Here is a 13,932-nt window from a genome sequence, read left to right as displayed (position 1 = left end):
TGTGACCAGGACACAGAGCAGGTTCTGGTGATGTTTCCATGGAGATGAATACACAACCTGGTCAGGATGATGAGTCCTTCTCAACCTTGTAGTCCTGACTGATTTGACTCTCCATGCTCAGGAGGTTTCGGGTCTTCTCCAGCTCCTGGATGGTCTCTGCGTGAGCAGCTCTGAGCTCTCTGATGGAGGCCGTCGTGTTGCTGCAAAACTCCACCTCCTCTTTCACCAGGAAGCCCAGGTCTCCACTCCTCTGGGACTTTCTCTTCTGAGAGGAGAACAAGTTGGATTATTCAGCAACACCAGAAGCTGCATGTTTGGTTCTCCACTAACCTTCACAAGGAGCAGCGCCTCAGTGAGCTCAGCTAAACTGTACTCCGTCTGCTGGAAGAGAAAAACATCTGAAGCAGGAGGAGCATGAAGAACATGAGGAGCATGGAGAACATGAGGAACATGGAGAACATGAGGAACATGGAGAACATGGGGAGAATGGGGAAGATGGAGAATATGAGGAACATAAGGAGCACAAAGAACATGAGGAGCATGAGGAACATGGAGAACATGAAGAACATGGGGAGAATGGGGAAGATGGAGAATATGAGGAACATAAGGAGCACGAAGAACATGAGGAGCATGAGGAACATGAAAAGCATGATAAGCATGGAGAACATGAGGAACATGAGAAACATGAAGAGCTGAAGAACATGAGGAACATGGAGAACACGAGGAACATGAAGAGAATGAGGAACATGGAAAAAATGAGGAGCATGAGGAACATGGAGAACATGAAGAGTATGAGGAGCATTAAGAACATGAAAAGCATGAGAAGTCTGAGGAACGTGAAAAACATGAGGAGCATGAAGAGCATAAGACCTGAAGATCATGAGGAACATGAAAAGCATGAGGAAATGAGGAGCATGGAGAACATGAAGAGCATGAGGAACATGGAGAACACGAGGAACACGAGGAACATGAGAAACATGAAGAACATGGAGAACATGAGGAGCATGAAGAACATGAAGAGCATGAGGAGCATGAAGAACGTGGGGAACATGGAGAACATGAAAAACATGAGGAGCATGAGAAACATGAAGAACATGGAGAACATGAGGAGCATGAAGAACATGAACAACATGAGGAGCATGAGGAACATGAACATGAGGAGCATGAGGAACATGAGGAACACAGAGAACATGAGGAACATGAGGAACACAGAGAACATTAGGAACATGAAGAACATGAGGAACAGGAGGACCATGAGGAGCATGAGGATATTGAGGAACATGGAGAACATGAGGAGCGTGAAGAACAAGAAGAACATGGAGAAAATGAAGAACATGAGGAGCACGAGGAACACGAGCAGCATGAAGAGCATGGGCATGTTCTCCTTGAGGAACATGGAGAACATGAGGTACATGAGGAGCAAGGAGAACACGAGGAGCATGAAGAACACAGAGAAAATGAGGAACATGGAGAACATGAGAAACATGAAGAACACGAGGAGCATGAGGAACATGAGGAACATGAGGAGCATGAGGAACATGAGGAGCATGAGGAGCACGATGTTGTTGAAATCTGAACCGACTGAGATGTTGATGGGGGCAGGAACTCACCGTGCTGTAGACTTTCATCTGGTTCTTCAGCTCCTCCAGATGCTGTTTCTGCTCCACAAACTGGATCTGAAGCTTGTGGTGGTCTTCTAGCAGCTGCTCATGCTTGTCTGAAACAGGGAACACAGGTTGTCCAGTGAGCCGACGGCTGACCAGAGCAGACTGCGGAGGCGGCTCTTGACGGAGAGCTTTGTGACCACTTTCAGCATGAACTTCGTAGTGAATGTGTACTGAAGGGGTTAAAACGGCACTTTGTTGGCTTTACAGTTGTACATTGTAACCAATTAATACCTGGTTCATCAACCAAAAGTAGAAGATGTCCAGTCATGAGCCAGCACGACACATCACCATAAATTAACAGATTCACTTCCACTAAATCCCTTTTCCTTTACGTTTCCTCCAGTGGGACTGGACAGAAACGAAGTGAAGATTGTCTTTTTTCCAGTTACATGTTCCAGTTTTACTGAAGGGAAACATTTGATCAGTGGATGGAACTTCCACATGGACCCAGGCAGCACATTTCTCCCATCATGAAATCTCTTTGTGTCTCTGACAAAAATTCTCCCTCCAACTGGGTAAATCAGAGAACAGCCTGGGGGGGGCGGGGGGGCAGAGGCCAGCGAGGCCCCAATCAGGGCCCCCACTACCACCGCCATCCCCCAGACACAGCCGACCTAGCACCCCAAGAGCCAGTGGAGTTCTCCCCTCAACCAGACCAGCCTAGATCCAGGTTTATTGGACAGCCCTCTTTGTTGTGGTTCTGGATGAAGACAGTCTGGAAGTCAAAGGTCCAACGTGCTCTGCTCAGAGCAGAGAAGCAGACTTCCAGAGAAGACCGGGAGCAAACAAACTGTTCTCTGATGTAAACAAACTGTTCTCGGATGTAAACAAACTGTTCTCTGATGTAAACAAACTGTTCTCGAACGTTTAAAAAAATTGTTCTCGGATGTAAACAAACTGTTCTTGAATGTAAACAAACTGTTCTCGGATGTAAACAAACTGTTCTTGAACGTAAACAAACTGTTCTCTGATGTCAACAAACTGTTCATTGAAGTAAAACTGTTCTCGGATGTAAACAAACTGTTCTCTGATGTAAACAAACTGTTCTCTGATGTAAACAAACTGTTCTCTGACGTAAACAAACTGTTCTTGGATGTAAACAAACTGTTCTCTGATGTAAACAAACTGCTCTTGGACGTAAACAAACTGTTCTCAGATGTAAACAAACTGTTCTCGGATGTAAACAAACTGTTCTCGAACATTTAAAAAAATTGTTCTTGAACGTAAACAAACTGTTCTCGGATGTAAACAAACTGTTCTCGGATGTAAACAAACTGTTGTCTGACGTAAACAAACTGTTCTCGGACGTAAACAAACTGTTGTCTGATGTAAACAAACTGTTCTCAGACGTAAACAAACTGTTGTCTGATGTAAACAAACTGTTCTCTAATGTAAACAAACTGTTCTCTGAGGTAAACAAACTGTTCTTGGATGTAAACAAACTGTTCTCTGATGTAAACAAACTGTTCTCTGATGTAAACAAACTGTTCTCGAACATTTAAAAAAATTGTTCTTGAACGTAAACAAACTGTTCTCGGATGTAAACAAACTGTTCTCGGATGTAAACAAACTGTTCTCTGACGTAAACAAACTGTTCTCGGACGTAAACAAACTGTTGTCTGATGTAAACAAACTGTTCTCAGACGTAAACAAACTGTTGTCTGATGTAAACAAACTGTTCTCTAATGTAAACAAACTGTTCTCTGAGGTAAACAAACTGTTCTTGGATGTAAACAAACTGTTCTCTGATGTAAACAAACTGTTCTCTGATGTAAACAAACTGTTCTCGGATGTAAACAAACTGTTCTCGAACATTTAAAAAAATTGTTCTTGAACGTAAACAAACTGTTCTCGGATGTAAACAAACTGTTCTCGAACATTTAAAAAATTGTTCTCGGATGTAAACAAACTGTTCTCGGATGTAAACAAACTGTTCTCTGACGTAAACAAACTGTTCTCTGATGTAAACAAACTGTTGTCTGATGTAAACAAACTGTTCTCTAATGTAAACAAACTGTTCTCTGACGTAAACAAACTGTTCTTGGATGTAAACAAACTGTTCTTGGATGTAAACAAACTGTTCTCTGATGTAAACAAACTGTTCTCTGATGTAAACAAACTGTTCTCTGACGTAAACAAACTGTTCTTGGATGTAAACAAACTGTTCTCTGATGTAAACAAACTGTTCTTGGACGTTATCGAACTGTTCTCAGATGTAAACAAACTGTTCTCAGATGTAAACAAACTGTTCTCGGATGTAAACAAACTGTTCTCGGATGTAAACAAACTGTTTTCGGACGTAAACAAACTGTTCTCGGATGTAAACAAACTGGTCTCGAACATTTAAGAAATTGTTCTTGAACGTAAACAAACTGTTCTCGGATGTAAACAAACTGTTCTCGGATGTAAACAAACTGTTCTCTGACGTAAACAAACTGTTCTCGGATGTAAACAAACTGTTCTCTGATGTAAACAAACTTGTCTGATGTAAACAAACTGTTCTCGGACGTAAACAAACTGTTCTCTGTTGTAAACAAACTGTTCTCGGACGAAAACGAACTGTTCTCAGATGTAAACAAACTGTTCTCGGATGTAAACAAACTGTTCTCGGATGTAAACAAACTGTTCTCGGACGTTTAAAAAAATTGTTCTCTGATGTAAACAAACTGTTCTTGAACGTAAACAAACTGTTCTCGGATGTAAACAAACTGTCCTCTGATGTAAACAAACTGTTCTCTTATGTAAACAAACTGTTCTCTAATGTAAACAAACTGTTCTCGGATGTAAATGAACTGTTCTTGGATGTAAACAAGCTGTTATCTGATGTAAACAAACTGTTCTCGAACGTTTAAAAAAATTGTTCTCTGATGTAAACAAACTGTTCTTGAACGTAAACAAACTGTTCTCGGATGTAAACAAACTGTCCTCTGATGTAAACAAACTGTTGTCTTATGTAAACAAACTGTTCTCTAATGTAAACAAACTGTTCTTGAACGTAAACAAACTGTTCTCTGATGTCAACAAACTGTTCATTGAAGTAAAACTGTTCTCGGATGTAAACAAACTTTTCTCTGATTTAAACAAACTGTCCTTTGATGTGAACAAACTGTTCTCGGATGTAAACAAACTGTTCTCGGATGTAAACAAACTGTTCTCTGATGTAAACAAACTGTTCTCTGACGTAAACAAACTGTTCTTGGATGTAAACAACCTGTTCTTGGATGTAAACAAACTGTTCTCGGATGTAAACAAACTGTTCTCTGATGTAAACAAACTGTTCTCGAACATTTAAAAAAATTGTTCTTGAACGTAAACAAACTGTTCTCGGATGTAAACAAACTGTTCTCGGATGTAAACAAACTGTTCTCGGACGTAAACAAACTGTTGTCTGATGTACACAAACTGTTCTCAGACGTAAACAAACTGTTGTCTGATGTAAACAAACTGTTCTCTAATGTAAACAAACTGTTCTCTGAGGTAAACAAACTGTTCTTGGATGTAAACAAACTGTTCTCTGATGTAAACAAACTGTTCTCTGATGTAAACAAACTGTTCTCGGATGTAAACAAACTGTTCTCGAACATTTAAAAAAATTGTTCTTGAACGTAAACAAACTGTTCTCGGATGTAAACAAACTGTTCTCGAACAATTAAAAAATTGTTCTCGGATGTAATCAAACTGTTCTCTGACGTAAACAAACTGTTCTCTGACGTAAACAAACTGTTGTCTGATGTAAACAAACTGTTCTCTAATGTAAACAAACTGTTCTCAGATGTAAACAAACTGTTCTCTGATGTAAACAAACTGTTCTCTGACGTAAACAAACTGTTCTTGGACGTAAACAAACTGTTCTCTGATATAAACAAACTGTTCTGATGTAAACAAACTGTTCTCTGACGTAAACAAATTGTTCTCGGATGTAAACAAACTGTTCTCTGATGTAAACAAACTGTTCTCGGATGTAAACAAACTGTTCTCGGATGTAAACAAACTGTTCTCGGATGTAAACAAACTGTTCTCGGATGTAAACAAACTGTTCTCGGATGTAAACAAACTGTTCGTGAACGTAAACAAATTGTTCTCGGATGTAAACAAGCTGTTCTCTGATGTAAACAAACTGTTCTCGGATGTAAACAAACTGTTGTCTGATGTAAACAAACTGTTCTCGGATGTAAACAAACTGTTCTCGGACGTAAACGAACTGTTCTCAGATGTAAACAAACTGTTCTCGGATGTAAACAAACTGTTCTCAGATGTAAACAAACTTGTCTGATGTAAACAAACTGTTCTCGGACGTAAACAAACTGTTCTCTGTTGTAAACAAACTGTTCTCGGACGAAAACGAACTGTTCTCAGATGTAAACAAACTGTTCTCGGATGTAAACAAACTGTTCTCGGATGTAAACAAACTGTTCTCGGACGTTTAAAAAAATTGTTCTCTGATGTAAACAAACTGTTCTTGAACGTAAACAAACTGTTCTCGGATGTAAACAAACTGTCCTCTGATGTAAACAAACTGTTCTCTTATGTAAACAAACTGTTCTCTAATGTAAACAAACTGTTCTCGGATGTAAATGAACTGTTCTTGGATGTAAACAAGCTGTTATCTGATGTAAACAAACTGTTCTCGAACGTTTAAAAAAATTGTTCTCTGATGTAAACAAACTGTTCTTGAACGTAAACAAACTGTTCTCGGATGTAAACAAACTGTCCTCTGATGTAAACAAACTGTTGTCTTATGTAAACAAACTGTTCTCTAATGTAAACAAACTGTTCTTGAACGTAAACAAACTGTTCTCTGATGTCAACAAACTGTTCATTGAAGTAAAACTGTTCTCGGATGTAAACAAACTTTTCTCTGATTTAAACAAACTGTCCTTTGATGTGAACAAACTGTTCTCGGATGTAAACAAACTGTTCTCGGATGTAAACAAACTGTTCTCTGATGTAAACAAACTGTTCTCTGACGTAAACAAACTGTTCTTGGATGTAAACAACCTGTTCTTGGATGTAAACAAACTGTTCTCGGATGTAAACAAACTGTTCTCTGATGTAAACAAACTGTTCTCGAACATTTAAAAAAATTGTTCTTGAACGTAAACAAACTGTTCTCGGATGTAAACAAACTGTTCTCGGATGTAAACAAACTGTTCTCGGACGTAAACAAACTGTTGTCTGATGTACACAAACTGTTCTCAGACGTAAACAAACTGTTGTCTGATGTAAACAAACTGTTCTCTAATGTAAACAAACTGTTCTCTGAGGTAAACAAACTGTTCTTGGATGTAAACAAACTGTTCTCTGATGTAAACAAACTGTTCTCTGATGTAAACAAACTGTTCTCGGATGTAAACAAACTGTTCTCGAACATTTAAAAAAATTGTTCTTGAACGTAAACAAACTGTTCTCGGATGTAAACAAACTGTTCTCGAACAATTAAAAAATTGTTCTCGGATGTAATCAAACTGTTCTCTGACGTAAACAAACTGTTCTCTGACGTAAACAAACTGTTGTCTGATGTAAACAAACTGTTCTCTAATGTAAACAAACTGTTCTCAGATGTAAACAAACTGTTCTCTGATGTAAACAAACTGTTCTCTGACGTAAACAAACTGTTCTTGGACGTAAACAAACTGTTCTCTGATATAAACAAACTGTTCTCTGATGTAAACAAACTGTTCTCTGACGTAAACAAATTGTTCTCGGATGTAAACAAACTGTTCTCTGATGTAAACAAACTGTTCTCGGATGTAAACAAACTGTTCTCGGATGTAAACAAACTGTTCTCGGATGTAAACAAACTGTTCTCGGATGTAAACAAACTGTTCTCGGATGTAAACAAACTGTTCGTGAACGTAAACAAATTGTTCTCGGATGTAAACAAGCTGTTCTCTGATGTAAACAAACTGTTCTCGGATGTAAACAAACTGTTCTCTGACGTAAACAAACTGTTCTCGGATGTAAACAAACTGTTCTCTGATGTAAACAAACTGTTCTCAGATGTAAACAAACTGTTCTCGGATGTAAACAAACTGTTCTCGGATGTAAACAAACTGTTCTCGGATGTAAACAAACTGTTCTCGGACGTAAATAAACTGTTCTTGGATGTAAACAAACTGTTCTCGGACGTAAACAAACTGTTGTCTGATGTAAACAAACTGTTCTCAGATGTAAACAAACTGTTCTTGGATGTAAACAAACTGTTCTCGGATGTAAACAAACTGTTCTCGGATGTAAACAAACTGTTCTCAGAAGTAAACAAACTGTTCTCGGATGTAAACAAACTGTTTTCGGACGTAAAAAAATTGTTCTCTGATGTAAACAAACTGTTCTTGAACGTAAACAAACTGTTCTCGGATGTAAACAAACTGTCCTCTGATGTAAACAAACTGTTCTCTTATGTGAACAAAGTGTTCTCTAATGTAAACAAACTGTTCTTGAACGTAAACAAACTGTTCTCTGATGTCAACAAACTGTTCATTGAAGTAAAACTGTTCTCTGATGTAAACAAACTGTTCTCAGATGTAAACAAACTGTTCTCGGATGTAAACAAACTGTTCTCGGACGTAAATAAACTGTTCTTGGATGTAAACAAGCTGTTCTCTGATGTAAACAAACTGTTCTCGAACGTTTAAAAAAATTGTTCTCTGATGTAAACAAACTGTTCTTGAACGTAAACAAACTGTTCTCGGATGTAAACAAACTGTCCTCTGATGTAAACAAACTGTTCTCTTATGTGAACAAAGTGTTCTCTAATGTAAACAAACTGTTCTTGAACGTAAACAAACTGTTCTCTGATGTCAACAAACTGTTCATTGAAGTAAAACTGTTCTCGGATGTAAACAAACTTTTCTCTGATTTAAACAAACTGTTCTCAGATGTAAATAAACTGTTCTTGAATGTAAACAAACTGTCCTTTGATGTCAACAAACTGTTCATTGAAGTAAAACTGTTCTCGGATGTAAACAAACTTTTGTCTGATTTAAACAAACTGTTCTCAGATGTAAATAAACTGTTTTCTTGAATGTAAACAAACTGTCCTTTGATGTAAACAAACTGTTCTCGGATGTAAACAAACTGTTCTCGGATGTAAACAAACTGTTCTCTGATGTAAACAAACTGTTCTCTGAGGTAAACAAACTGTTCTCTGATGTAAACAAACTGTTCTCGGACGTTAACGAACTGTTCTCGGATGTAAACAAACTGTTCTCGGATGTAAACAAACTGTTCTCGGATGTAAACAAACTGTTCTCTGATGTAAACAAACTGTTGTCTGATGTAAACAAACTGTTGTCTGATGTAAACAAACTGTTCTCGGATGTAAACAAACTGTTCTCGGACGTAAACGAACTGTTCTCAGATGTAAACAAACTGTTCTTGGATGTAAACAAACTGTTCTCGGATGTAAACAAACTGTCCTCTGATGTAAACAAACTGTTCTCTTATGTGAACAAAGTGTTCTCTAATGTAAACAAACTGTTCTTGAACGTAAACAAACTGTTCTCTGATGTCAACAAACTGTTCATTGAAGTAAAACTGTTCTCGGATGTAAACAAACTTTTCTCTGATTTAAACAAACTGTTCTCAGATGTAAATAAACTGTTCTTGAATGTAAACAAACTGTCCTTTGATGTCAACAAACTGTTCATTGAAGTAAAACTGTTCTCGGATGTAAACAAACTTTTCTCTGATTTAAACAAACTGTTCTCAGATGTAAATAAACTGTTTTCTTGAATGTAAACAAACTGTCCTTTGATGTAAACAAACTGTTCTCGGATGTAAACAAACTGTTCTCGGATGTAAACAAACTGTTCTCTGATGTAAACAAACTGTTCTCTGAGGTAAACAAACTGTTCTCTGATGTAAACAAACTGTTCTCGGACGTTAACGAACTGTTCTCGGATGTAAACAAACTGTTCTCGGATGTAAACAAACTGTTCTCTGATGTAAACAAACTGTTGTCTGATGTAAACAAACTGTTCTCGGATGTAAACAAACTGTTCTCGGACGTAAACGAACTGTTCTCAGATGTAAACAAACTGTTCTCGGATGTAAACAAACTGTTCTCGGACGTAAACAAACTGTTCTCGGATGTAAACAAACTGTTCTCAGAAGTAAACAAACTGTTCTTGAATGTAAACAAACTGTCCTTTGATGTCAACAAACTGTTCATTGAAGTAAAACTGTTCTCGGATGTAAACAAACTTTTCTCTGATTTAAACAAACTGTTCTCAGATGTAAATAAACTGTTTTCTTGAATGTAAACAAACTGTCCTTTGATGTAAACAAACTGTTCTCGGATGTAAACAAACTGTTCTCGGATGTAAACAAACTGTTCTCTGATGTAAACAAACTGTTCTCTGAGGTAAACAAACTGTTCTCTGATGTAAACAAACTGTTCTCGGACGTTAACGAACTGTTCTCGGATGTAAACAAACTGTTCTCGGATGTAAACAAACTGTTCTCTGATGTAAACAAACTGTTGTCTGATGTAAACAAACTGTTCTCGGATGTAAACAAACTGTTCTCGGACGTAAACGAACTGTTCTCAGATGTAAACAAACTGTTCTTGGATGTAAACAAACTGTTCTCGGATGTAAACAAACTGTTCTCGGATGTAAACAAACTGTTCTCAGAAGTAAACAAACTGTTCTCGGATGTAAACAAACTGTTTTCGGACGTAAAAAAATTGTTCTCTGATGTAAACAAACTGTTCTTGAACGTAAACAAACTGTTCTCGGATGTAAACAAACTGTCCTCTGATGTAAACAAACTGTTCTCTTATGTGAACAAACTGTTCTCTAATGTAAACAAACTGTTCTTGAACGTAAACAAACTGTTCTCTGATGTCAACAAACTGTTCATTGAAGTAAAACTGTTCTCGGATGTAAACAAACTGTTGTCTGATGTAAACAAACTGTTCTCGGATGTAAACAAACTGTTCTCGGACGTAAACGAACTGTTCTCAGATGTAAACAAACTGTTCTTGGATGTAAACAAACTGTTCTCGGATGTAAACAAACTGTTCTCGGATGTAAACAAACTGTTCTCAGAAGTAAACAAACTGTTCTCGGATGTAAACAAACTGTTTTCGGACGTAAAAAAATTGTTCTCTGATGTAAACAAACTGTTCTTGAACGTAAACAAACTGTTCTCGGATGTAAACAAACTGTCCTCTGATGTAAACAAACTGTTCTCTTATGTGAACAAACTGTTCTCTAATGTAAACAAACTGTTCTTGAACGTAAACAAACTGTTCTCTGATGTCAACAAACTGTTCATTGAAGTAAAACTGTTCTCGGATGTAAACAAACTTTTCTCTGATTTAAACAAACTGTCCTTTGATGTAAACAAACTGTTCTCGGATGTAAACAAACTGTTTTCTTATGTGAACAAACTGTTCTCTAATGTAAACAAACTGTTCTTGAACGTAAACAAACTGTTCTCTGATGTCAACAAACTGTTCATTGAAGTAAAACTGTTCTCGGATGTAAACAAACTTTTCTCTGATTTAAACAAACTGTTCTCAGATGTAAATAAACTGTTCTTGAAAGTAAACAAACTGTCCTTTGATGTCAACTAACTGTTCATTGAAGTAAAACTGTTCTCGGATGTAAACAAACTTTTCTCTGATTCAAACAAACTGTTCTCAGATGTAAATAAACTGTTTTCTTGAATGTAAACAAACTGTCCTTTGATGTAAACAAACTGTTCTCGGATGTAAACAAACTGTTCTCTGATGTAAACAAACTGTTCTCGGACGTTAACGAATTGTTCTCGGATGTAAACAAGCTGTTCTCGGATGTAAACAAGCTGTTCTCTGATGTAAACAAACTGTTCTCGAACATTTTAAAAAATTGTTCTTGAACGTAAACAAACTGTTCTCGGATGTAAACAAACTTTTCTCTGATTTAAACAAACTGTTCTCAGATGTAAATAAACTGTTCTTGAATGTAAACAAACTGTCCTTTGATGTCAACAAACTGTTCTCGGATGTAAACAAACTGTTCGTGAACATAAACAAACTGTTCTCGGATGTAAACAAACTGTTCTCTGATGTAAACAAACTGTTCGTGAACGTAAACAAACTGTTCTCGGATGTAAACAAACTGTTCTCGGATGTAAACAAACTGTTCTCGGATGTAAACAAACTGTTCTCGGATGTAAACAAACTGTTCGTGAACGTAAACAAATTGTTCTCGGATGTAAACAAGCTGTTCTCTGATGTAAACAAACTGTTCTCGGATGTAAACAAACTGTTCTCTGACGTAAACAAACTGTTCTCGGATGTAAACAAACTGTTCTCTGATGTAAACAAACTGTTCTCAGATGTAAACAAACTGTTCTCGGATGTAAACAAACTGTTCTCGGATGTAAACAAACTGTTCTCGGACGTAAATAAACTGTTCTTGGATGTAAACAAGCTGTTCTCTGATGTAAACAAACTGTTCTCGAACGTTTAAAAAAATTGTTCTCTGATGTAAACAAACTGTTCTTGAACGTAAACAAACTGTTCTCGGATGTAAACAAACTGTCCTCTGATGTAAACAAACTGTTCTCTTATGTGAACAAACTGTTCTCTGATGTCAACAAACTGTTCATTGAAGTAAAACTGTTCTCGGATGTAAACAAACTTTTCTCTGATTTAAACAAACTGTTCTCAGATGTAAATAAACTGTTCTTGAATGTAAACAAACTGTCCTTTGATGTCAACAAACTGTTCATTGAAGTAAAACTGTTCTCGGATGTAAACAAACTTTTCTCTGATTTAAACAAACTGTTCTCAGATGTAAATAAACTGTTTTCTTGAATGTAAACAAACTGTCCTTTGATGTAAAAAAACTGTTCTCGGATGTAAACAAACTGTTCTCGGATGTAAACAAACTGTTCTCTGATGTAAACAAACTGTTCTCTGAGGTAAACAAACTGTTCTCTGAGGTAAACAAACTGTTCTCTGATGTAAACAAACTGTTCTCGGACGTTAACGAACTGTTCTCGGATGTAAACAAACTGTTCTCGGATGTAAACAAACTGTTCTCTGATGTAAACAAACTGTTGTCTGATGTAAACAAACTGTTCTCGGACGTAAACGAACTGTTCTCAGATGTAAACAAACTGTTCTTGGATGTAAACAAACTGTTCTCGGATGTAAACAAACTGTTCTCGGATGTAAACAAACTGTTCTCGGATGTAAACAAACTGTTTTCGGACGTAAAAAAATTGTTCTCTGATGTAAACAAACTGTTCTCGGACGTAAATAAACTGTTCTTGGATGTAAACAAGCTGTTCTCTGATGTAAACAAACTGTTCTCGAACGTTTAAAAAAATTGTTCTCTGATGTAAACAAACTGTTCTTGAACGTAAACAAACTGTTCTCGGATGTAAACAAACTGTCCTCTGATGTAAACAAACTGTTCTCTTATGTGAACAAACTGTTCTCTAATGTAAACAAACTGTTCTTGAACGTAAACAAACTGTTCTCTGATGTCAACAAACTGTTCATTGAAGTAAAACTGTTCTCGGATGTAAACAAACTTTTCTCTGATTTAAACAAACTGTCCTTTGATGTAAACAAACTGTTCTCGGATGTAAACAAACTGTTCTCTGATGTAAACAAACTGTTCTCGGATGTAAACAAACTTTTCTCTGATTTAAACAAACTGTTCTCAGATGTAAATAAACTGTTCTTGAATGTAAACAAACTGTCCTTTGATGTCAACAAACTGTTCTCTTATGTGAACAAACTGTTCTCTAATGTAAACAAACTGTTCTCTGATGTAAACAAACTGTTCGTGAACATAAACAAACTGTTCTCGGATGTAAACAAACTGTTCTCTGATGTAAACAAACTGTTCTCAGATGTAAACAAACTGTTCTCGGATGTAAACAAACTGTTCTCGGATGTAAACAAACTGTTCTCGGACGTAAATAAACTGTTCTTGGATGTAAACAAGCTGTTCTCTGATGTAAACAAACTGTTCTCGAACGTTTAAAAAAATTGTTCTCTGATGTAAACAAACTGTTCTTGAACGTAAACAAACTGTTCTCGGATGTAAACAAACTGTCCTCTGATGTAAACAAACTGTTCTCTTATGTGAACAAACTGTTCTCTAATGTAAACAAACTGTTCTTGAACGTAAACAAACTGTTCTCTGATGTCAACAAACTGTTCATTGAAGTAAAACTGTTCTCGGATGTAAACAAACTTTTCTCTGATTTAAACAAACTGTCCTTTGATGTAAACAAACTGTTCTCGGATGTAAAC

The 13,932-nt window shown here is 36.9% G+C and overlaps 1 protein-coding gene across 1 annotated transcript in view; it reads right to left on the bottom strand.

The window, feature by feature from the left end:
• The window catches only part of rpgrip1l (RPGRIP1 like), a gene marked incomplete at its 5' end in the record, with an annotated part of 63,637 nt that overhangs the window by 22,795 nt on the left and 26,910 nt on the right, over window positions 1-13,932 (bottom strand). The window contains 4 exons of the mRNA XM_079251751.1: window positions 86-265; window positions 331-381; window positions 1,253-1,384; window positions 1,611-1,717. Of these exons, the coding sequence (XP_079107877.1) occupies window positions 86-265; window positions 331-381; window positions 1,253-1,384; window positions 1,611-1,717 (470 nt within the window). The remainder of the gene's footprint in view (window positions 1-85; window positions 266-330; window positions 382-1,252; window positions 1,385-1,610; window positions 1,718-13,932) is intronic.

Source organism: Telmatherina bonti, assembly GCF_933228915.1.
Source record: "Telmatherina bonti genome assembly, chromosome: 2".
In the NCBI taxonomy this organism is placed as follows: Eukaryota; Metazoa; Chordata; class Actinopteri; order Atheriniformes; family Telmatherinidae; genus Telmatherina; species Telmatherina bonti.
Note: the sequence above shows the minus strand (reverse complement) of the source record. Positions and strands in the feature narration are given on the sequence as shown.